This window comes from Coregonus lavaretus (assembly GCF_964263955.1).
Source record: "Coregonus lavaretus genome assembly, chromosome: 28".
Lineage (NCBI taxonomy): Eukaryota > Metazoa > Chordata > Actinopteri > Salmoniformes > Salmonidae > Coregonus > Coregonus lavaretus.
Genome location: NC_140015.1, coordinates 5,672,325 through 5,698,891, shown reverse-complemented (window position 1 = coordinate 5,698,891; position 26,567 = coordinate 5,672,325). Strand labels below are relative to the sequence as shown.

The 26,567-nt window shown below is 45.1% G+C and overlaps 1 protein-coding gene across 1 annotated transcript in view; it reads left to right on the top strand.

The window, feature by feature from the left end:
- Positions 1-19,772: 19,772 nt before the first annotated feature.
- LOC311103841 (beta-1,4-mannosyl-glycoprotein 4-beta-N-acetylglucosaminyltransferase-like) overlaps positions 19,773-26,567 on the top strand; it is a gene marked incomplete at both ends in the record, with an annotated part of 41,536 nt that continues 34,741 nt past the window's right edge. Inside the window, one exon of the mRNA XM_084145479.1 lies at positions 19,773-20,110. Within this exon, the coding sequence (XP_084001605.1) occupies positions 19,773-20,110 (338 nt within the window). The remainder of the gene's footprint in view (positions 20,111-26,567) is intronic.

Genomic DNA, 26,567 nt, shown 5'->3' with positions numbered 1-26,567 from the left:
ATTATTGTCTCGGCCTTAGGCCTGTATTTCACAGTGTCAAGGCATATGAACTAACAGGTTATTGTAATGAATACTCAGGGAGAAAAAGGTGTAGATTCACGTGCAGAGCGCGGCAGGTGTTTATTACGCCTTCGCAGAAGGCAGGAATCATGGTCACAGGCAGGCAATGGTCATACACAGGTAGGCAAACAGGCAGGTGGAACAAAACTAGGACTGATGGCTATAACTGGTTCTCACAAACGAGCTAGGAAAAGGCTTAGTAGAGTCAAAACGAACAATACCTCACAAGGCACAAACAGAATGAACTGAACTAAATAAGGAGCCGATGAGACCAGGTGAGTAACTAACAGATGAAATCAATGAACAAATATGAAAAACAGGGCTACGTTCAAGAACACAAGGTTGACTAAGAAAATGAATACAGAACCTTACAGTTATAGAGCAAACAATGCAATTATCACAACACTGTCATGACTCTCATGTGATGGTTTCACGTGAGATGCCCAAGATCGGAATACAGAGAAGCAACAGTCTACAGATCTTCCTCTCTCTCCCGCAGAACAAAGGAGGGATTGACAAGGGGGGGGGGGGGGTTATGACCCCTCGCGCCAAATCCTACATGGTTTGCTTGTATCTGAATGTCTCTGTGTTACAGGGACAGATTGCCGCCCAAAACTCTAAACGACCAAAGGTGGACACTGGAACAGTATATTTCAACATCCGAATGTTGGGAGTGATGAAAGAGAGAATTTGGAAAATTAATGTATATTTTGTGATGTCATTAAAACTTTGTAACTTGAGGAGCTTTCATCCATTTGAGGAGCTTTCATCCAAGTTTGCATCCATTATAATGTGTAGGAAATATCCAGGAGAAAGATAATATTTTTATAAAGATAGGGAGTAGATTTTGGTTCTTTGAACGAAATCATAGTGTTCAGAATACTTTGCCCCAGTAACTAGCCACGCCCACGGGAGCTCAGAAAGAGTGTCCACGTGACGTAAACGCCCTCTTTACCAGAGTGCATAAAATATTGAGTTAAGAATTAACAAAGCAGACTAGCCGACACGCAGTGCGAGCTGAATATGGAAAAAAGGTTTCAACGCTACAGACCAGGGAGACTAGACGGACCTCAAGCTGCAGCGAGGTCCATATAGGTCCCGACCCTGAAAATCAACACGAGGTGAAGACGACAAAGTTGCCTCCACTAACAATCAATGTTACGGCTGAGTAACTGTTCTAAGTACTGTATCTAAGAAGGTGAATTTAAGTGGGACCATCCTGTTACTCTCTTCAAACCATCGTCTAGTACACTGCTCTCATCACCCCACAGGGGATCATCGACACGGCTGATTAACCGTCCTCAGAAGACCACTTCCAGAACGAGTGAAAGTAAACAGACAACTAAGAAGAAGGACATTGTGACCTCTTGTGGACAATCAGAGCCTTAAGTCTAAGGCCCATCCGAAAGAGAAGGCCCAATCGACCCCTTTCCACGAAGGCATGGGTCCAACAATGCATTACTTCTTACCAAACGGGCGGCAGTTCGGGGCAAGGTATTAGGATTACTGTGAGCGTAGTTCCATGTGTAGCCAAGGGTTTTCTCTCTCTATCGCTCTCTGTTTAACTCGCAATCTGTTGTAACAAGTGTCATATTGTGTTAGTCCGCTAGGAACCCGTTTTCATTGTATTAAGTTCTAATCCCTAACCTATACATGTATGTGTTTGTATCTTATGTTATCATTTTTAATGAATTAGTAAATAAATAATTAAATCAATTTGTGTGGTACGGAATGATCAGTAAGACCCGGGTTCGTGCAGACTTAAAGAGTCTACGACTTTCAGAATGAGACTGATATGACGTAATTATTAATAAATGACTGTTAAATGATAAGAGATATCTAGATATCTTTAGAGTTAATTTGGGAAACAGTAACTAATTAAACAACTTTTCCCGTGGTGGATCAAATTCCTAATGAGTTAATTGTTACATGATTAATTTAATCTAGTAACAATTAATTTAATCCAGGCTCTGTCATAGCCGGCCGCGACCGGGAGACCCATGGGGCGGCGTGCAATTGGCCCAGTGTCGTCCAGGGTAGGGGAGGGAATGGCCGGCAGGGATGTAGCTCAGTTGATAGAGCATGGCATTTGCAATGCCAGGGTTGTGGGTTCGATTCCCACAGGGGGTATGAAAAAAAAGAATGTATGCACTAACTGTGAGTCGCTCTGGATAAGAGCGTCTGCTAAATGACAAAAAATAATAATAATAATGAAAGTCACGTCACGACAACACATAGGTTGTAATAGGTTTTCTTTTTCCTGGCTTGGCTTCCCCGCACTGGAATAGACTTGAGTATGCAGTTTTATTATGTGAATTTTATACTTAATATTCATTGATTTACATATGTTGTTGTGTTGGTATATGTTGTAAGATTATGTGGTCTTCTGTAGCTCAATTGGTAAAGCATGGCGCTTGTAACGCCAGGGTAGTGGGTTCGATCCCTGGGACCACCCATACGTAAAAATGTATGCACACATGACTGTAAGTCGCTTTGGATAAAAGCGTCTGCTAAATGGCTTATTATTTATTATTATTATTATTTTCACCAAAGGACACACTGATTATTATTATACCTATTGATGACATTATGAACACTGTGTGATTCTGTAGCAGCTGGCACATTCACTGTCTTTTGTTTTGACTTCGTACAAGCCTCTCGCGCTGATGTTTAGAGAACATTTGATACTGTCTGACTAAAGGGCCTGTGTCCAAGAGGCCCGTTAGACATTTTCTATGTTTCTGTTATGGAGGTGTCTCCTTGAATTCTTGTATTAAACTGTATTGAAATTTGATTGATATGATCAACGACTGCTCTCTTTTTGTTCACCTGGAAATTCCCGTTACAGACTAACATGGTTATCACTTCATTTTTTAAATACTGTATCACATCTCCTTACAAGAATAAAGAGCTGTCACTGGAGGTCGATAGTAAAGCATGGTCTTTTGTGCATATTTTTTGAAGGGCTTGTTGTTCAAATTTGCCCTGGGCCCCCTGTTGGCTAACACCTGTCCTGGGAAGTGGCAACACATGCCATGAGTGCTTGTTCTCTGAAGAGAATATCTACATTTTGGCAATTGTTACTTGTTCATCCCCAACCATGGACGGCTTGTTCAATAGGGCGATATGGGCGACGCACTGCCAAACGGGAAAAGGAAGGGATTTTTTTTCTAATCAATTATATCACGGCAACAGCAGTTATCAGTGTTCACGTCTGATCTGCCAGCCACTAAATGTCAAATCAGGCTAAAGTCGTGCTTCAAATGGCCCCGCCCGTTTTTTGGGCGATTTCAGTCAGGTTGAAAATCGCCCAGAAGTCTCTCATAGCCTGTCATGTAAAATCAATTTTTTTCACATTTCAAAGCTTTCAATACATTCTCTATGGGTGTCTGTGTGCATGCACTTACGCGCTTTCGTCATACGTGACGTAACGTTGAACGTAACTAAGACAATGGCGGCTACCAGCGTCTATGTTGCGACCTGCAGTGTGGCGTTATTTTATGTTTTTAATTTGTAGACTTAGTTTACAAACATTCTGCAAACATTCTGCTTTGGACTGATCTTCGGTTTTGGACTGATCTTGTTGATCGTGTACATACCCGCTACGAACGGACTAAATAATAAAAACGCTGCTGGCAGCAAAATCCCAATACAGCTGGGAGACTTGGCTGGATGACAGAGTCCCGGACAGAGAGGTGGAGCCGGCCAACTTCACCCTGGTCAGAGCGGACCGCGATCCTGGTAAGAGAGCGACTCTGTACCCCGACATTGAACTGCTTTCTGTGTCATTGAACCTTACTATTGTTGATAAAACAAGTTTACTGGAGAATGGAGAAAAAGTAGAGACTTTTGGACAAGGTGGATAATTGTATAATATAAGGCAGTTTATTCAGAGGTAAAGATATCTGGAATCGCGTGCACGGACCCGTTCGTCAAACTCGTAGGGAGTTTATCAGAAGAGCCCCTAAACATTGTGTGCTGACATTTTATACAATAAAATGAAGTAGGTTGAATCTAGTAGTTCTGATCTTCTGATTGGTCCTGATGAGTTGGGCGATGTCACCTCCAGGCTAGTGTCACTGTTGCATTGGCTCTGAGTCGGGTTCTCTGTTTTCAGATGTTCAGCCTAAGAGAAGAGGATTTGTGTGTGTGTGTGTTTGTTATCAGTGTGTGTGTGTGTGTGTGTGTGTGTGTGTGTTTGTTATCAGTGATGATGTGTGTGTGTGTGTGTGTGTGTGTGTTTATCAGTGATGATGTGTGTGTGTGTGTGTGTGGGTGTGTGTGTGTGTGTCCTCAGGGCAAGAACTCGTGAGTTGGAAGAACTGAGAGACCTATGGCGTGGGTGTTATCCTTAGCCACCTGCTGACAAGGCTGACAAGATAGGACTCTTGTTCATTGTATTGAATACAAAGGCCCAACACAAAATGGGTCATGCACAAGATTTTAGTCAGACCAAGCTATAACATTATATATTTACTACGACAGTACATTCAACCAAAAGCTAATATAACAAAGGCATCAGAGATTATTTATAATCTGTCACAGAAACTGGAATCCATCTCCCCAGATCAGTCAATAAATGCTTCTGGTATTGACTTATATGCTGCCCCTGTCTTCATGTTGTTGCTGGACATATCTTTTTTTAAATGTGTGTAGGTCACCTAAATCATCAGAAAAATTGCCCCTCCTGAGAATTTTTTCAGGAGCCGCCACTGTCCCCAACAGATCCCAGCTAGCATATTTGCTCAGTGGGCATTGAGGAGATTACAGATGCTCCTGCAGTCTGATGGGCCTATGGTTCCATGGTCCTTTGATTCTGCCCTGGTAACTCTGCCAAGCACTCCTGAGAACATCTAGCAGAAGGTAAGAGGAGAGGATGGTGGAGAGGAAGTGTAGAGTCGGTTATTAATAAGTTAATTGTTCCTTATTTAGTGTTGCACAACATTACCACATGCATGTATGGTAAAATGAAGCCTGGGTGCTTTGTCAGCCCATTGCTTTCTTGTTGTCGTATCGCCCCATTCTCACAAATCATATGCAGCACAGTGAACAGTGAATGCAGACAGTCTGCATTCTTTGTGCTGCAGACTGGTAAGAATTAATGCGGTGTGAAATGTAAAGTTGTTGTTTATTTGTTTTGGAATGTCCACCTGTGTGTGTGTGGGTTCATGCGTGTGTGCTTTTTTTGTGCATGCTTGTGTGTCTATGCTTGCATGTATGCATCTGTGTGTTTGTGTGTGCGCGCGCCTGTGTGTTTTTGTGTGAGTTTGTGTGTGAGTGTGGGTGGGTGTGTAGGTGTGTGTGCGTTCGTTTATGTGTGTGCACTTACTTGTGACTGACATGTGTGACGAGTACTGAGTATACGAAGACGCAGGAATAAACAAGGTCAAGGTTTACTAAATAATGAGAAAGAGAATAACAAAGAGAGACTAAACGACACGACGATTAACAATCACACACAACACAATACAGAACAGTCCAGGGCTAAATAGGGGTGGTGATGAGATGAGGTGCAGGTGCGCTGGAGGTGATTAGGGTGCGTTGGGTTTCCATTCCGGTGTTGCCGAGGTGGTGCGCTCAGACCGGTGGCTCAGTGGGGCCTCACTGCGGTGGCGGTCGGCTTGGTCCTTCTGCCGACGAATGGCCCTCTGGAGATGGACATGGGCGGCGTCCCAGAACTGTCCGGCCCTGTGGAACCACTCGTCGACAGCGGGCGCATCGGTCTGGCTGGGTGTCCAAGGGGCCAGGGCCGGCTGGTACCCCAGGAAGGGAGTGAGCCCCGTGGAGGAGTGAACGAGGGAGTTCTGGGCATATTCTTCCCAGGCAAGAAATCTCGCCCACTCACCCTGCCGGTCCTGACAGTGGCAACGAAGAAACCTCCCCAGCTCCTGGTTCATGCGCTCCACCTGCCCATTTGACTGAGGCCTATACTCGGAAGTGAGGCTGGCCGTGGCCCCGATCTTCTCCAGGAAAGCCTTCCACACTCGGGAGGTGAATTGGGGGCCACGGTCCGAGACGATGTCCTCCGGAAGTCCATAATGCCGGAAGACCTGTTGGAAAAGGACCTCAGCGACCTGGAGAGCAGAAGGAAGACCAGTTAGTGGCAAAAAACGGCATGATTTGGAGAACCGATCTACGACCACCATGACTGTGGTGAAGCCGTCAGAACGTGGGAGGTCGGTGACAAAGGCTATGGACAGGTGTGACCAAGGTCGCTGAGGCACTGGGAGAGGAACTCGTTTTCCTGCTGGGTGGCATTCCGAGGTGTCTTCGTTTGGGCACATACGGAACAGGAGTTGACATAGCGGGAGACATCAGAAGCCAAGGTGGGCCACCAGTATTTTTGGGCTAGAGAATGCAGGGTGCGCGTAATACCAGAGTGCCCTGCGGTAAGGGTGGTGTGAGCCCAGATCAGCAGGCAGTCACGGACACTGGTGGGTACATACACGCTGGGGAGAGTGACGTGCGTAATGGTGCCTGATCCTAGGGGTTTATTGTCCAGCGAGGTGACGTGTAGTGGAGATGGCAGTGGCACGGTGGGCAACCCCCATTCAGAGACCAGCTCCCTATCTATAAGGTTCCCCGCTGATCCGGAATCTATCATTGCAGTAGAAATGGAGGAGAAGGAATAACCAGTCACCGTTATGGGAACTAAAAACAATGGTTTTGTGATAGGAGATGACGTAACACTCACGGAGCGGCTACGGGAGGCATACCGTCTAGATAGGGAGCTGCCAGGAGATCTGTGGTCCGTGGTGGTGTAGGGGGTGCTGCCCACCTCCATGGGTGAGGACTCGGAGGCAGGACGGCTTCCATAGCTCAGATGGGGTGAGCGTCGAGGCTCTGGGAGGTGCTGGGAATGCCGTCTCTCTCTCAACATGTTGTCAAGACGGATGGACGTGGTGATGAGGGTATCCAGGTCCATCTTGTCGTCCCGACATGCGAGTTCCGTCTTAATGTCCTCCCGTAAGCCTCTCCTGAAGGACGTGTGCAGAGCACGCTCTTTCCAGCCGGAAGACGCCGCCACCGTGCGAAAGCTCAGAGCGTACTCGGACGCGGGCCCCTCTCTCTGTTGTAGATGGAGGAGACGCTCACCCCCGTCCTTTCCCTCCGTGGGATGATCAAACACCGCCCTGAACCGAGCGAGGAAGGTGGAGTAGGGAAGCGCCACTGCCTCCTCTCCTTCCCAGACTGCCGTGGCCCAATCCAGCGCCTTTCCTTTAAGAAGCGAAATCCTGGCTTGGTCAGATGGATATGCCCCAGGCTGACGCGCCAGATAAAGGGAAACCTGTAGCAGGAAGCCGCTACATTTAGTAGTCGTGCTCCGGTAGGGCGAGGGTTCCCTCAGAAGTGGGTGATAGCACGGGAACAGGTGGATTGGGGGCATTCGCCGCTCCCTGAGGTGGAACCAGAGCACTGGGCAGATTATGCAGAGTTTGGAGCACTTCCTGCATGGTGGCGTTCAACTGGGCAAGCTGCTGCTGGTGCTGGTGCTGGTCGAGGCACTGGGAAACTCCTGCTGCATCCATTTTCGTGAGGTGTGTGATTCTGTGACGAGTACAGAGTATACGAAGAGGCAGGACGCAGACGCAGGAATAAACAAGGTCAAGGTTTACTTAAGAATGAGAAAGAGAATAACAAAGAGAGCGTAAACGACACGACGATTAACAATCACACACAACACAATACAGAACAGTCCAGGGCTAAATAGGGGTGGTGATGAGATGATGAGGTGCAGGTGCGCTGGAGGTGATTATGGTGCGTTGGGTTTCCATTCCGGTGTTGCCGAGGTGGTGCGCTCAGACCGGTGGCTCAGTAGACCAGCGAATCAGAGCGCCGGAGGGGAGCAACGGGAGGAGACGTGACAACATGAAGTCCCCAGAGTACAGGAAAGAAGTGTAACTGCTCCACCAAGAGCTCCACCCTCCTTTTCTATTTCTCTCTCTCTCTTTTTTTGTCTTTCACTCTTTGCACTGTTGTGAATCCAGTTTGATAGCCTGAATGGTATAAGTCATTATTGATGCCACCTACCACCTGCCGCTGTATGGAAGCTTTGCCGACCAGTTCAAATAGCAGAGTAGGGAAGTAGAGTAACTAAGGAAGTGTTGGAGACCTTCCACACAATGTAAAAAAAGAAGTAGATGGTTCTCGATCTGAAATAACAGCTGGGCTCCACTTGCCAACAAACCAGCATGGCTAGACTTTGCCTGCAAGGAAGGTATGTTTCATCACCTTTAGTCTCTATTTCTCTCCCTCTCTCTCTCAATCTCTGTTTTTTTCTCCCTCTCTCTTTTTACAGTATTTGGGAACGTTTCAATGAATTTTATTCTGGTTGGTGTTAATTATTAATAAGATACATCTCTAGATTTGTTGCTATTAATTACTGGTTGTACAGTTCATTTTGGGATGGCAGTCTGCTATTGGTGTGTAAAGCTTAGACTTCCTGGTCCCAGATCTGTTGGCATTGTGGCACAAACAGACTGGCACTCATTCTATAGACTCTATGATGACAGCTATTATCATGGGGAAGTAGAGTTGTGGGGAGGTTGATATTGGGACCTAGTATACTGAGGTTAAGTGAGGCAACTTTTCAGTCAATTCCTCTGTTATAACATCTACCTTTCATGTTCATAGGCAGGGATATAAATGCACTTGCCAATCAGGCAAGTCAGGAGTATTTTATGGTTGCTGGAATATTATGATCACTTTGCTTGAAAATATAAATATATCTGTTTACATGCAGAAATGCCATAAATTATTTTTATTTCACTTAAATATAAGGGAGGAAACAAAGATCAGATTAGGCTACTGTTCTTTTCTGTCACCCACAGAGCAAACTCAACTTGCTTGACTGCTCAGTTCAACTTCCTTCCCCTTGCTCCGGGCATTAGGGCAACCCTTAATGTCAACCCCTGATGAGCATTGTCAAATTTTCACATTTCATCTGTCACATTACTGGGTTTTGGAGTTGTTTTTAAAAGTGGTAGGAACTTATCTGTTCCAGAGCTTCTAATGGATTACAACAAGAAAATTGGTGGGGTTGACCATCACGACCAACTGAGGAGCTATTACAATGTTGGACGCACAGGCAGAAAATGGTGGAAGTATGTGTTTTGGGGGATGCTCAACATTGCCATCATAAATGCGTACATTGTGTACGGGAACCCGCAAAGGCCCCTTCCTAGAAACCGCAGGCACTGGTCACTGAAGGCATTCAAAATGCAGCTTGTGCATTCATTTTGTGATATGACTACAGTGGCAGGAAGAGGGGAGCCAAGAGTGTGGCACCAGGGCGTGTGGACTGAGCTGCAACTAATTTGAGGTGAAGTTTGAAGGGCACAAGAGAGGGTGTGTGGTGTGCATCCTGAGTGGACGCAGGGCAAAGGGTGGGAGATGTGTAGAAACGTCCTTTGGGTGGTTCTGTGTTACTTTGCTGGATGGGGCTGTGCTTCCAGAATTCCATGACATGTTGTAGGCTAAATGCAAACACTAAAGTGACAGTGTGAAATATGAATGTTCTACAAATCTTTTATTGTCTCTGAACAGTTGTTGTGTTCTTTATCTTCTCTCTTTATCTGTCTTATCTAATACTTGTTGCATTCGCTGAATTGTTGTCAAAGTAGGCTACTATTTCAACATTTTGCATCAGGCCCGGTCTGTACTAAATCTTAATGAGAGAGGTTACCTACATTTTGAAATAGTAGACGAGTACTGAGTATATGAAGAGGCAGGACGCAGACGCAGGAATTAAAAAGGTCAAGGTTTACTTAAACAATGAGCAAGAGAAATAACAAAGATAGCGTGAACAACACGAAGCTAAACAATCACACACATCATCATCTAGAACAGTCCAGGGCTAAATAGGGGTGGTGATGAGATGATGAGGTGCAGGTGTGCTGGAGGTGATTAGGGTGCGTTGGGTTTCTGTGACACTGGTCATATTTTGGATACTTTTTTTATTTATATGTAAATAATATTTATATATATTTATATTACACTTGGTACATCTTAAGTGAGTAATTTAGTCAAATGTAATACAATTTAAATACTCTAGGGTTTTTTGTGTTGAGTGTTAGTGATTTTTTTATAGTGAGTGTCTTTCCACAATGGAAGACAAAATGAGTGTTATTCCCATTGACATGAATGTGGTGTCATATTAAAGAAGAGATTGTGCTCTTTTAAACTAAGTTAACTTGTAATTGTCATTTGTTCTTTGTTTTTGAGCTATGTCTGTTTGTTTGAAATGTGTGAGAAAATGAGCTTTATCTTGGGGGGTTGTCGCCAAACATAGTGAGCTGTAATTTGGGACGAAAGTGTCTCTAAAATTCCACCGGGAATCCATAATTACCAGGAGATTTCCCGTATTGTAGATTATTGATGGCCTCCAACAGTTCACCTGGGGTATTGTTTCTATCCATATTAATTTTCTCTGGTTCACTTATAATTGGTAAAATGGCCTTATTACAGTTTTTTCCAACTGCTTACACACGTTTTCAAAACGATGTCTCCTTTTTTTTTAACTCTACACACAATTCCCGAAACTGCACACACAAAATGTAAAATGCCTCACATCTCCTTCAAAATGTAACACTGCATTCAAAATGCCATAAACACATGTCAGAATGAAGCATTTGCATCAAATGGCAAACACTTCTTTCATAATAGTAAATTTTGGGATATACCATGTAAACACTGTTGTTCTATATCTAAAGCTCTTTGGTCTTTCATAGGCTTATATCTACATTTCAATACAATGTTCTACAGTGAAAGTCATCTGCTGAGAGGGCTAACAAGTACACTGTAAACACCAATGCAATGTAGAAACAGAAAATATTTATTAGGCCAAACATTGCTGTTGTATACAGTAGCATACAACAAAACCATAAACATATGTAAACCAAAAGTATATTATTTAGAATACAGTAAATAACACAATTGTGTGTGTGGGGTCCCAGGGGGGCAGTCCAGGAATTGGTGGGGGGGGGGGGGGCAGTCACCAGTACTAAGCTACGCTTCATCTCTTCTCCGGGCCTAGTCTGGCCACAATACTTCGTCCACATCACAAGACACGTTTTCTCTTGCCAAATATCGAGGGAAGTATCTCCTAGCATGGCGTATCCCGAGTGGCGCAGTGGTCTAAGGCACTGCATCACAGTGCTAGCTGTGCCACTAGATTAGATCCTGGTTCGAATCCAGGCTCTGTCGTAGCCGGCCGTGACCGGGAGACCCATGGGGCGGCGCATAATTGGCCCTGCGTCGTCCAGGGTAGGGGAGGGAATGGCCGGTAGGGATGTAGCTCAGTTGGTAGAGCATGGTGTTTGCAACGCCAAGGTTGTGGGTTCAATTCCCACGGGGGGCCAGTATGAAAAATAAAAGAATGTATGCACGCACTAACTGTAAGTCGCTCTGGATAAGAGTGTCTGCTAAATGACTAAAATGTAAATGTATCCAACCTTGGACAGAGGCAACCTCTATGTCCCCACATGCATCCTCCATTGCCTGGAGAAGCGACATGCGGGCATAGCGTTGGCGATCATACACTTTCCAGTGTCAGGCTGAGAATAATTCCTCTATGGGATTTAGAAAACGTGAATATGGGGGTAGGTACAAAACTACAAATTGTGGATGGGTAGCAAACCAGTTTTGGACCAGAACAGCCCGGTGAAAACTAACATTGTCCCATATAACCACAAATCTAGCAGGCTCCTGATCTGGATCAGGGACAAGCATTGTGTAAATTGCATCCAGAAAAGTGAGCATATGGCCGGTGTTGTACGGACCCAGTGTGGCATTGTGATGGAGGACCCCGTTTTGAGTGATGGCAGCACACATAGTTATATTACCCCCACGCTGTCCAGGGACATTGGTAATTGCCCTCTGTCCTATTACATTTCTTCCGCGGCGACTGGTTTTGGTGAGGTTGAAAACAACCTCATCCACATAAATAAATTCATGGCGAATTACATGGGCATCCATCTCCAATACTCTCTATAACAGACAAAATGATATACAGATGAGTACATATGGTATGTCTGAAGTACTGGAAGTAGTGTTGCATACATACCTCTACAAAGTAATGTCGCAGATTCTTGACTCTGTCAGAGTTTCTCTCAAATGGCACCTTGTAAAGTTGTTTCATCCGTTGGAGGATGCGTTGTATGATCGACAGGCTTACAGCATTGATGTTGTTAAATATGCTGTCATTATTCAAGATATGCTCTCTTATATCTCGAATCCTAATTGCATTGTTGGCCAAAACCATATTTATAATTGCAGTCTCTTGTACATCTGTAAACAAGTGTCCTCGTCCTCCATGATGTCTTTGCCTTTCCACTCTGTACAGAATTCAAACACAGTATGTGTTCAGCATAGGAACTGTAAACAATGTACAAAAAAATGTAGTACAGCATGATAACCAACCTCATTCATTCAATGCAGTGCAGTAAATGGATGGCTTAGAGTTACAAATGTTTATGCAATACTATGCAGTCATACGTATTTTACAGTACATTACTGTAATGCTAAAATAGTCATTAGATAGTTGCATACCTGATCTTATTTCTGAAGGTTCGAATTATGGACGCCACTGTAAATCGACTCAAGTTGGGCTGGACTCTCAGTCCAGCCTCTCTCATGGTCAAACCGTGGTTGATCACATGATCAACAAGTGTTGCCCTAATCTCATCAGAGATGGCTCTCCTTCCTTCTCTTCTTTGCCCTCGTCCTCCTCTTCCTCTTCCTCTTCCTCTTCCTCATCCTCTTCCTCTTCTTCTTCCTCTTCTTCTTCCTCTTCTTCTTCCTACTCCTCTTCCTCTTCCTCCTACTCCTCTTCCAACTCTTCGTCTTTAATTTGTCCTCATTGTTGTCCCCTACCTCTCCCTCCTACTCCTCTTGCTCTCTGTCCATTGTTGGCATCCATTGTTCAAAATAGGTAATCTGACCTTTGACCAATTTATAGGCCTATACTACAGTAAAGCAGTGATTGGTTAGTGATCAGTTAAGCAATTAGTGTTTGCACATGTGAGGAGTGTGTGTGTGACCTGGTGAATAAGTGTAGCATTTTGATTGGTTGTGTTTGGAAAAGGAAAGCAAGTCACTTCTTGTTAGATTTTTGTGTTTTAGGTAGAGAATTGTGTGTAGTGTTTTGAAAAAAGTGTTTTATGCAATTGACAACTGAGTCAAAGTCTGAGAAATAGCTTATGGTTTTGGAGATTTGGTGTGTAGGTTTGCACTTTGAGTGAGAGGTTTCAAAAATCATGTGACATAAAAAGATTTTGTGTGTAAGCAGTTGGAAAAAACTGTAAGAACTGTGGGACTATCCTATCCCCACCCTTTATAATGAAGCAGGGTGGTAGGTAACCTAGCAGTTAGAGCATTGGGCCAGTAACCGAAAGGCTGCTAGTTCGAATCCCCAAGCCAACAAGGAAAACAATATATGTCAATGTGTCCTTGAGCAAGGCACTTAAGCCTAATTGCTTCAGGGTTGCCGTTGATAATGGCTGACCCTGGCCCCGATCCCACTCTCCGAGGGTGTCATAAGGAGAGTTGGGATATGCAAAACAAAAAACATTTCCAATTAATACACACTTGTACATGAGTGAGATAGGACAAATATAAAAACACCCACTTAATCTACTGTGCACACTTTACAGCTGTCCATTTACTACCTGTCACATCTCCTCCCGTTGCTCCCCTCCGGCGCTCTGATTCGCAGGTCTACTGAGCCACTGTTCTGAGCGCACCACCTCGGCAACACCGGAATGGAAAGCCAACGCACCCTAATCACCTCCAGCACACCTGCACCTCATCATCTCATCACCACCCCTATTTAGCCGTGGACTGTTCTGTAGGATTTTGTGTGTGATTGCTTTGCTTCATGTACTCTATCTTTGTTTACTATCTTTGTCATTGTTTGAGTAAACCTTGACCTTGTTAAATCCTGCGTCTGCGTCTTCGTATACTCAGTACTCGTCACACTACCTGGGAACACACCTCTTATCTAAAACCTGAAAGCATGATCTGAGAGTTTACATTGTAGTAGTGGTAGGTTTAACAGTACCTAAAACCATTCTGGGATTTTATTAGACCATACAAAGAGAAAAATACCTATTGCATGTGAATGCAAGTTCAACTCAATTGCACCTGGATGTTTTGTAAACAGATGGAGAAAAAGTGTTGGTAAAACTGGTCTTGGCGACTACTGAATGGAGGAGCAGCGTGATAAGTTGACCTGAAGAAACCTTTAGCCCTGCTGTATGGGAGCCCTTACTAAACTGTGTAAATGTAAGTAAGGGCAGGCGGATCTGCGTACATGCTGCATGTACGCACACACACACCTGATCCTCCGGTGAGCTGCTTCATTAAAACGGGTGGGGACAGGCTACTTCCGCAGTCTCACAGTGCTCGTATTGTGTCTGAGAAAAACTATCATCATTGATAACATCCCAACCCATACAGACACAAATGCAGAGGCTGCAGTGTGTTGAGCAATGGAAATAAGTAAATTTGCTCTGACACGTTCTTAGGTATTTGTCTGACAGAAACCGTCAACAACACAAGGTTCCGTGGAAATGCAACCAGGCCAATTATGGTGGAACGTTACCAGAGTGACGTACTACTACAGTACCATGGGAAAAACGGAACAGACTTAATATGGGCCCTGGTCAAAAGTAGTGCACTATAAAGGGAATAAGGTGCGATTTGGGATGCAGACTTAGAGGAAGTTCACAGCTACATTGTTTACATAAAAACAGATCATATAGGAGATATGAACCCTACCTCCTGGTCCACAATATAATGTGAGACTGACTGACCCGCAGTATCAGTTTACAGATCATATTCATTTCCTGACCAGTCGCTCTTTGCTCTCGTAAAAGTGACATCAATACACCCGCCGTAAGCCACATGATCCAACACTTCAGATGCATGTAATATGCTAGCTAACCACATGTAGCTAGCCAAAAATATCCCCATGACAAATCCAAATCAGAAATCGTGGTCTCACAGTGTAATGGGAATTTTCAGATGAACCAAAAGGAGAGCAGTCGTTGATAATATCCTGTATATTACAAGAATTCAGGGAGAACACCTCCAGAGCAGAAGCAAAGAAAATATGTAACGAAGCAGCCCTTATACATTAATCACACAGAATATTCACCCAATGTTCCATAAACACCAGCCCGAGAGGCTTGTAGGAAGTCACAACATCAGCTAATACAGAATCACACAGTGTCATAGATAAATGATCAGTGTGTCCTCGAATCCAGTCTGGCGTCAAACTTTAACCATAACATTCAACACTGTCAAACTTTGATACTGACAATTAAACAGGTAAGAAAATCAGTACTCAGTTACAACAGATAATCATAGACTAACAAGTGAAAACAACTTAATTAAATATGGTACTTAAACATATATGGTTAACTCCTGTTTCCCTTCCCCCAAGGGAATGCATCTGTTTGTGTCTTCCCGCACATACAATCATGCATTAGTACTGCAGTGCATCTCCTCCTCATGGACTGCACCAGATTTGCCCGTTCTTGCTGTGAGATGTTACCCCACTCTTCCACCAAGGCACCTGCAAGTTCCCGGACATTTCTGGGGGGAATGGCCCTAGCCCTCACTCTCCGATCCAGCAGGTCCCAGACGTGCTCAATGGGATTGAGATCCAGGCTCTTCGCTGGCCATGGCAGAACACTGACATTCCTGCCTTGCAGGGAATCACGCACAGAACGAGCAGTATGGCTGGTGGCATTGTCATGCTGGAGGGTCATGTCAAGATGAGCCTGCAGGAAGGGTACCACATGAGGGAGGAGGATGTCTTCCCTGTAACGCACAGCATTGAGATTGCCTGCAATGACAACAAGCTCAGTCCGATGATGCTGTGACACACCACCCCAGACCATGACGGACCCTCCATCTCCAAATCGATCCCGCTCCAGAGTACAGGCCTCGGTGTAACGTTCATTCCTTCGACGATAAACGCGAATCCGACCATCACCCCTGGTGAGACAAAACCGCGACTAGTCAGTGAAGAGCACTTTTTGCCAGTCCTGTCTGGTCCAACGACGGTGGGTTTGTGCCCATAGGCGACGTTGTTGCCGATGATGTCTGGTGAGGACCTGCCTTACAACAGGCCTAGAAGCCCTCAGTCCAGCCTCTCTCAGCCTATTGCGGACAGTCTGAGCACTGATGGAGGGATTGTGCGTTCCTGGTGTAACTCGGGCAGTTGTTGTTGCCATCCTGTACCTGTCCCGCAGGTGTGATGTTCGAATGTACCGATTCTGTGCAGGTGTTGTTACACGTGGTCTGCTACTGCGAGGCCGATCAGTTGTCCGTCCTGTCTCCCTGTAGCGCTGTCTTAGGCGTCTCACAGTACGGACATTGCAATTTATTGCCCTGGCCACATCTGCAGTCCTCATGCCTCCTTGCAGCATGCCTAAGGCATGTTCACGCAGATGAGCAGGGACCCTGGGCATCTTTCTTTTGGTGTTTTTCAGAGTCAGTAGAAAGGCCTCTCTAGTGTCCTACGTTTTCATAACTGTGACCTTAATTGCCTACCGTCTGTAAGCTGTTAATGTCTTAATGACCGTTCCACAGGTGCATGTTTATTAATTGCATTTTTGGTTAATTGAACAAGCATGGGAAACAGTGTTTAAACCCTTTACAATTAAGATATGTTAAGTTATTTGGATGTTTACAAATTATCTTTGAAAGACAGGGTCCTGAAAAAGGGACGTTTTTTTGCTGAGTTTATATACAGCTAAACACTGCAACTATTTCCATGAGACAGCATGCAATCATTCGAGCTCTACTGCTGATGTGGTCACCTGTACCAACCAAGATGTCATGACATTGACAACACCAAACATATATCTGCTGTTTACTTATTTCACTCACCTCGACATGATCGCTTTTCAAAGTGCAAAGACGTGTGCAAATCCGTATCACATCCGTATAACCAACCAACATAAATAAAGTCTCTTTCACGCTGAAAAGTCATGTCTGCTTTGGCACTGTCATTTGGAGTAATGAAGTTAAAAAAGTCAAATGACAGCATACCCAGTTTCCGGTTTCTGGTTGATGACAACAGCCATGCGAGAACAACAACAGGTTGTTAGCAAGTTCATTTTGCGATATTGACACAGATATTATTGTTAGAAAAACAAGGCCATTCACAGCCGCTATAGTAATTTAATGAAAGGCCGTTGGCGGCCGCTATGGGTTTTAAGGGTTTTAATGTAACCATGATTGCGTTCTGACCCCAGTGCAGCTTAGTATAAACAAGCTTAACGGTAGGATCGGGATCTTCTGGCAAGGTAGCTAGCTACAACGGACAGGGAACCAACGGACAGGGTGGTGGTTGGCGAGCAACAATGTGTCACGCCCTGACACTGAGGACTTGTATTTGTTGAGTCAGGGTGTGTATTTTCTGTGTTGTGTTTGCTATGTCGATGTTCTATGTTTAAGATCTAGAATGTGTAGATCTATGTTGGCCTTTGTGGTTCCCAATCAGAGGCAGCTGTTGCTCATTGTCTCTGATTGGGGACCATACTTAGGCAGCCTTTTGGCACCTGTTAGTTGTGGGATCTTGTTCCGTGTGAGGTATGTTATTTGTCTACCTTGGACTTCACATTTCGTTTGTTGTTTTTGTTGTGTGTTTATTCGCTTAATAAACATGTATGCTTATCACGCTGCACCTTGGTCCTTCTCGTTTGTAAACAATCGTGACAGAAGATCCCACCTAAATAGGACCAAGCAGCGTGTTCAGGAGCAAACGCCGGGAATTAAACAGGAGGTTACGTTAGTAGATGTCCTCCTCAGTTGGGGGAGAATCACGGAGGAGGAGGCCGTCCGTTACCGGAGGGCGATGAATGAGGATGCCCAGGTAGGAGAGGAGAAACGGAGCCAACAGTGCCGACGACGGAGACCCGAGAGGCAACCCCAATAAAAAAAATTGGGGGGGCACACGGTGTGGACGACGAGGCAGCAGGAGGCAGTGACAGGGCGAATCTGCAGGTTAGGAGAGGAGGCCACCAGGTTACGGGGGCTATTGGTCCAGAGGGAGCAGGAGTTATTTGGTCAGAGGGAGGAGCTACAGGAGGCTATAAGGGAGAAGGAGAGTGTAGAGGCACGGCGAGAGGAGCTGGTTAGGCAGCAGAAGGAAGTGGTGTGTGTCGCCAGTCCAGTCCGGCCCCTTCCTGATCCCCGCACTAAGCCAGTGGTGAATGTTCCCAGTACGCCCCGACCCATTCCTGCTTCCCGCACAAGGCCAGTGGTGTGTGTTCCCAGTATGGTCCGGCCCGTTCCTGCTCCCCGCACTAAGCTAGTGGTGCGTGTTCCCAGTACGGCCCGACCTTTTCCTGCTTCCCGCACAATCCAGTGGTGAATGTTCCCAGTACGGTCCGGCCCGTTCCTGCTCCCCGCATTAAGCCAGTGGTGCGTGTTCCCAGTACGGCCCGACCCGTTCCTGCTCCCTGCACTAAGCCAGTGGTGTGTGTTGCCAGTACGGTCCGGCCCGTTCCTGCTCCTCGCATCAAGCCAGTGGTGCGTGTCGCCAGCCCGGTCCGGCCCGTTCCTGTCCCTCGCACCAAACCAGTGGTGCGCGTCGCCAGCCCGGCCCGGCCTGTTCCTGCCCGTCACACCAAGGCAGTGGTGCGCGTCGCCAGCCCGGTCCGGCCTGTTCCTGTCCCTCACACCAAGGAAGTGGTGTGCGTCGCCAGCCCGGCCTGGCCTGTTCCTGCCCCTCGCACCAAACCAGTGGTGTGCGTCGCCAGCCCAGTCTGGCCCGTTCCTGGCTCTCGCACCAAACCAGTGGTGCGCGTCGCCAGCCCGGCCCGGCCCGTTCCTGTCCCTCGCACCAAGTCAGTGGTGCGCGTCGCCAGCCCGGTCCGGCCTATTCCTGTCCCTCGCACTAAGCCAGTGGTGCGCGTCGCCAGCCCGGTCCGGCCTGTTCCTGTCCCTCGCACCAAGCTAGTGGTGCGTGTCGCCAGCCCGGCCTGGCCTGTTCCTGCCCCTCGCACCAAACCAGTGGTGTGCGTCGCCAGCCCAGTCTGGCCCGTTCCTGTCCCTCGCACCAAACCAGTGGAGCGCGTCGCCAGCCCGGCTCGGCCTGTTCCTGTCCCTCGCACCAAGTCAGTGGTGCGCGTCGCCAGCCGGGCCCGGCCTGTTCCCTGCCCTCGCACCAAGTCAGTGGTGCGCGTCGCCAGCCCGGTCCGGCCTATTCCTGTCCCTCGCACCAAGCCAGTGGTGCGCGTCGCCAGCCCGGTCCGGCCTGTTCCTGTCCCTCGCACCAAGCCAGTGGTGCGTGTCGCCAGCCCGGCCTGGCCTGTTCCTGCCCCTCGCACCAAACCAGTGGTGTGCGTCGCCAGCCCAGTCTGGCCCGTTCCTGTCCCTCGCACCAAACCAGTGGAGCGCGTCGCCAGCCCGGCCCGGCCTGTTCCTGTCCCTCGCACCAAGTCAGTGGTGCTCGTCGCCAGCCCGGCCTGGCCTGTTCCTGCCCCTCGCACCAAACCAGTGGTGTGCGTCGCCAGCCCAGTCTGGCCCGTTCCTGTCCCTCACACTAAACCAGTGGTGCGCGTCGCCAGCCCGGCCCGGCCTGTTCCTGCCCCTCGCACCAAGTCAGTGGTGCGCGTCGCCAGCCCGGTCCGGCCTATTCCTGTTCCTCGCACCAAGCCAGGACGCTGGACATTGTCTCCGCCTGCACTGTTGCCATGCTCTTCGCCGTCTACAATGGAGACGGGATATCACTGAGGCGCAGGGAATACTTCTCCATGCCGGGTTTCCGGAACTACCAGAGGAAGAGTGGACACATCCTGGTGCAGTGGTCCATTGGGAGCCCCGTCCACTACGCAGGCTGGCACTGTTCCTGGTGCTTCAGACCAGAGGGAATCTCCCAAAAGCTAATCTCTGCCCAGAATGGAGACTTCCCCCGCTGGGGCGATTATGTGGAAAAACGAGACCTGAACTACATCAAGGGCTTGATCCGGACTGGGGGATGGTTCGATGACTCGGTGGGGGAGTACCCACCTACAGACCCTAAAGAGCCTATGTACGCACCCAAATATCTATTAAAGAACTTTCAGCTGTATTGCTACATACTTGAGAACCAATATGCCTGAATCTGGTATAAAATCATTGTTGATTTCAATGGAAGGATTGTTAACTTCAAGGGGTGTTGCCGGACCAAAACTATGAAACCTCCACCTGCGCCTCTGATTGAAGGGCAGGCCGTCCACTTTCTGTCTGAAGACGAAGTAGCTAGCTGGTGAGAGGGGGTGTAATGAGGGACAGCTGAGATTCATTCTATCCGATTCTATTCCTTTTCAATCACAATATTAAACGATAGTTAACAATCCTCAACGACAAAGGCCTCTTCTGCTCCAGAGCATTCAAGGACCGGTTTCCGGTTGGGACATGATGACTGTTGTCTTTCTAACTGTAGACGTGATGGCAGACAGGTATATATGTATAGTAGATATATCTGATGATGGCCAATGGCCAGTGATACTGTAGTTTTCCCTCAGTCAGATCAACAATGTGCTTCTAGTGCCACCAGTGCTGTGTTTCCAGAGCCCTTTGTGAAGAAAGAGACCAGATCAGTGCACTTTTCTGTGGTGGTGGTAAAACTGTGTTACTGTGCTGAAAGGGTTGTTCGAACACCACAGGGAAATATAGGGGGAAGGGGAAAGTCTGTTTTATATTGTTTAATACAAATCCAGGTATCCCTCACTAATGCACTATAGGCTTATCTTAGCCATCGCTTACTTTGACTACACAACTATCCTCTTAGCCTTCTTGTAAACAGATTGTTTATGGTTTACAGGTGAATAAATGTGAGGCCAAAAAGCATATGTAATTAGAACCATGGGATCCTGCCAAACAATTGTCATATTGCTTTTTGCCATTTCTGTATCCATTGTTCATTTAGAGAGAAAATTCTCGAGAAACATCATTTACATTTTACATTTTAGTCATTTAGCAGACGCTCTTATCCAGAGCAATTAGGGTTAAGTGCCTTGCTCAAGGGCACATCGACAGATTTTTCACCTAGTCAGTTCGGGGATTAGAACCAGCGACCTTTCGGTTACTGGCACAACGCTCTTAACCACTAAGCTACCTGCCGCCCCAAACAAAATCCATTTATTCTGCTATGGTCTAGGGATTCACATCACGTCTGGTAATTCAATCTGTTCTAGACACTCAACTTTACATTTATATAAGCAATGGTTTCATTATATCATACATCATGTAATAATAATATATACAATAGTGATATTTGGGAGATTATTTCCTTTTCAAATAACTGAAAGTGAAAGGTTGTAATCTGAAAAAAAGGGGAAAAGGCCATTCTTGAACATTGTGTGAGACAATCTGACTAATTTGCTATTGAACCAGTTCGGATTAAAGTATAACTTTTGTATGACTGAAGCTTTTAGTGATACAGTTGAAGTCGTTTACATACACTTAGGTTGGAGTCATTAAAACTTGTTTTTTAACCACTCCACAAATTTCTTGTTAACAAACTAAAGTTTTGGCAAGTCGGTTAGGACATCTACTTTGTGCATGACACAAGTAATGTTTCCAACAATTGTTTACAGACAGATTATTTCACTTATAATTCACTGTATCACAATTCCAGTGGGTCAGAAGTTTACATACACTAAGTTGACTGTGCCTTAAAACAGCTTGGAAAATTCCAGAAAATGATGTGATGGCTTTAGAAGCTTCTGATAGGCTAATTGACATCATTTGAGTCAATTGGAGGTGTACCTGTGGATGTATTTCAAGGCCTACCTTCAAAGTCATTGCCTCTTTGCTTGACATCATTGGAAAATCAAAATAAATAAGCCAAGACCTCCGAAAGAAAAAGTCTGGTTCATCCTTGGGAGCAATTTCCAAACACCTGAAGGTACCACGTTCATCTGTACAAACAATAGTACGCAAGTATAAACACCATGGGACCACGCAACCGTCATACCGCTCAGGAAGGAGACGCGTTCTGTCTCCTAGAGATTAACGTACTTTGGTGCAAAAACTGCAAATCAATCCCAGAACAACAGCAAAGGTCCTTGTGAAGATGCTGGAGGAAACAGGTACAAAAGTATCTATATCTACAGTAAAACGAGTCCTATATCGACATAACATTTTACATTTTACATTTTAGTCATTTAGCAGACGCTCTTATCCAGAGCGACTTACAGTTAGTGAATACATATTTTTTTTATACTGGCCCCCCGTGGGAATTGAACCCACAACCCTGGCGTTGCAAACGCCATGCTCTATCAACTGAGCTACATCCCTGCCGGCCATTCCCTCCCCTACCCTGGACGACGCTGGGCCAATTGTGCGCCGCCCATGAGATAACCTGAAAGGCCGCTCAGCAAGGAAGAAGCCACTGCTCCAAAACCGCCATAAAAAAGCCAGACTACGGTTTGCAACTGCACATGGGGACAAAAATCGTACATTTTGGAGAAATGGTCTGATGGTCTGATGAAACAAAAATAGAACTGTTTGGCCATAATGACCATCGTTATGTTTGGAGGAAAAAGGGGGGGCTTGCAAGCCGAAGAACACCATCCCAACCGTGAAGCACAGGGGTGGCAGCATCATGCTGTGGGGGTGCTTTGCTGCAGGAGGGACTGGTGCACTTCACAAAATAGATGGCATCATGAGGAAGGAAAATTATGTGGAAATGTTGAAGCAACATCTCAAGACATCAGTCAGGAAGTTAAAGCTTGGTCGCAAATGGGTCTTCCAAATGGACAATGACCCCAAGCATACTTCCAAAGTTGTAGCAAAATGGCTTAAGGACAACAAAGTCAAGGTATTGGAGTGGCCATCACAAAGCCCTGACCTCAATCCTATAGAACATTTGTGGGCAGAACTGAAAAAGCGTGTGCGAGCATGGAGGCCTACAAACCTGACTCAGTTACACCAGCTCTGTCAGGAGGAATGGGCCAAAATTCACCCAACTTATTGTGGGAAGCTTGTGGAAGGCTACCTGAAACGTTTGACCCAAGTTAAACTATTTAAAGGCAATGCTACCAAATACTAATTGAGTGTATGTAAACTTCTGACCCACTGGGAATGTGATGAAATAAATAAAATCTGAAATAAATCATTCTCTCTACAATTATTCTGACATTTCACATTCTTAAAATAAAGTGGTGATCCTAACTGACCTAAGATAGGGTATTTTTACTAGGATTAAATGTCGGGAATTGTGAAAAACTGAGTTGAAATGTATTTGGCTAAGGTGTATGTAAACTTCCGACTTCAACTGTAGGTCTAATGATTTCATATTTAATAATTTCTGTCCTCCGAATTCATATGTTGTGAATATCTTAGTTTGTTCTTGTTTCGCACTGTAGACATTGTTTTGTTGAATAGCTACATGAATCCAAACCTACTAGCAGTAAAAGCAGTAACAGGACGACATAAAGACAGACAAAAGTTGTATTACCTAATTATTAGTATATTTTTAGTTACATGCCTCTATTTACAGTGCTTGGCTTGGGCAGGAGCTCACTCATTTCTCAACACCTCTCATTCCTCAATCACTGTTTTGATTATTCATGCTTTCAAGCCTTAAACTCCCTCTGCCCTATTTGTGTGTGAGTGTGTGTGTAAACGTGTATTTTATACATCTTGTTCTTTGAAATGATTGTAACTGTGCCACTTTTCGATACTTCTCTATCTGGAGTCCACATGATGAAAAGTGGGACTTCCATAGTGGCTCCATTTAAATGCCAGAATCTCAGGAAACTTAGAGAATGTCATCTGAACTATATAAACTACACTGTTGTTCAATGCTGCAGCATGTTTACAGCAAAAAAAAAATGCCTTGGGATGTTGTTGACTTTGCTTTTTTAGGGGGATTTAGACATCTGCATGGTATTTTGTAATTTCTGGACGGTGTCCAATCATTTTTGTACAACTATGAGGGACAGCGCCTGTGTTCTAGTTCTGATAACAAATTGTTGAAATAAATCGATAACTAACATTACGTGACTGATTTTGAATCTCATGCAAGTCCTGAGTCTTCCTTCATCAATCATTCCACTACATCTCTTTATTGAAGTAATACACATTCCCGATGTGGTTCATTTTTCCTCTTGTCATGTCAGTCATTGCAGACCTTAGAGAGCTATTTATAACTTGTCAGAAATGTCCAGATCAGCTAGCCCATGTCAGCTAAGATTTTTTAGATAGGTTTTTTAGCCCATAGATTTTGTTGCAATGTTTTAGTCACTCAAATATCACAAGAATACACATTAGACATTGCAAAATGTATAGAATTGCAAGAAAATTTGCTTTAAAACTGCAAAATGTTCTGTGCACCCCATGACAAAATGTATAGATTTGCAGGAAATAAGCTTAAACCTTCAACATTTTCTCTCCACACACAAGAGGGGTGTGAACAGTTTGTGTCATGAAAAGTGCTTGTGCACATATAAATAGACGTGGCGTGCGGGGGGTCGGGATGTTCCCCAATGCTGGAAGGGGGGCTGTGTGAAAAAGTTTGGGAACCCCTGATTTAAACCTCTAACGTCTCAGTCAGCTCAACCATAAAGAGACATAAGAATGCTTTGACCATAATGTTTCATCAAAACAATCAAGAACTATGTTGTTACTGTGTTTTCTATGTCCAAAAAGATGCCATGTTAACTTCAAGGGTGTTCTTCTGACATATTTGTAAAAAATTGGGAGGTGGCCCACTTGAAATTAGCGCTCTAACCAGTATGGTCTGGCAGAAGGCTACAATAATCCCTCAACACTCAAAAGAACAGATGATAGGCCCTATAACAATGGAGGTTGATTACTGATGATGACAAGTGTAGTAATAGTCTAATGTACCTTTACTTGCGCGACTGCAACTCTTTGACAGACGTGTTAAGTGTGGATCAATCAAGCAGAGCAAGGAGGATGTTGAGACAAAGATGACGCTCTTGACTGCATGTGTATCAATATGTTTATTAAAAAACCTATTCAGAATCACACATTAAAAGCTTTGCAAAGTTTATGTCCAATATGTATTGGTCATTTTTATATTAATTCATGTTCAAGTGGAATATTTACATTTATTTGAATTACAAAACAACATATTTTAACACCTTTTTGGACATTGTTTAGCACCTTAAAGGGGAATTTCACCCTGGCTCTACCACGTCATATAGTCATTACTATATCAATAAAATTACATTTTTGTCATAAACATCAAAATTATCCAAAACACAAGGAAGAACTAACACATTTTAATTTTACTGGTAGAATCGGGAAGTTCTGACTTCCTGTGTATTTGTTTGCTCATAGTGAACCACAAAGTCTGGCATTCAAAGCGACTGCAGATACGGCCCACTAAAATAGATAGGGTGTGCCCACGAACTTTATTGATGTTGTAGTGTCGAGAACGATGCTGAGATGCTGTGATGACAAGGAATCTGCTGACACTGTCCTCGATTATAATAGTTTATTACATTGAAGATTTCAGTGCCAATTTACAGACTTCTGCAGACATCTGGAGAACAACTGGCCCAATCTCTAATATGTTGTTACTCTCCGTCCTTTGTCCCAACCATAGTATTTATAATCTGTAACATGATATGGGTGGTTTCCCCTACAGACCAATCCCAGTCCTCCACATAACAGACTTCCTCTAACACACCATTTGCAAACATCAGCAAAGTCATAAATTGTCTAGATACTACAATGTCATTGTGTACTTTGAACGAAAACCACAAAGCAATCTCAGAACTTCTGTAGGCAGGATTTTTCTTTGACAACGTTTGTCATCATGTCTGTGTGGTGTTCTGTGCCTGGCTGTGCTAATTACAAACAAGCGTGAAAATTAGTTATCTTTCATCGTTCTACCTACCAGAGATTTACCCCGATGCTGCCAGTGGCTTGCGGCTATAAAGAATGATGCTTATGGTGTCCAAAGACTATCAGAGGGATTTTCAGGCTGAACTGATGGGGAATCCATTTTGATGACAGCTGAGAAGTGATGCGATACCATCCATCTTTTCCTTCACCAAAAAACGGAAAGATTCTTGATTAGACGTAACCTAACGTTAGCTAGCTTGCTAGTCTATCTGGACTAGCTAGGTAAGTTAGCTAGCTAGCTAACGTTAGCAAATAAGAGTAGCTCAATATGGTAACCATCTATTCCAACTTTGTCTGGAAAACACATTGTTACTAAAAATAGAATTGTTTTTTGTGTTGGTAGCAATGAGGAATGTGTATAAATCATCTATGGTTGGTTAGTTGGTTCTCAGCCAGTCTCAGCTGGCTAGCAATCTTGCTTCCAATTTAGTGACGCTAGCTAACAGCAAGCTGACAATATTGAAATGTCCATGTTAGGTGTGCTAAGCTAGAAAGTCTAATAGAGATCAATACAATTAGTGGGGTGGTTAAATTGTGTATTGTTATGCATAAACATAAATTGGGTAGTGTTTGTATGGTTTGTGTTTGTGTAATGGGGTTACAGGTGGTTAGGTAGCTTGAGG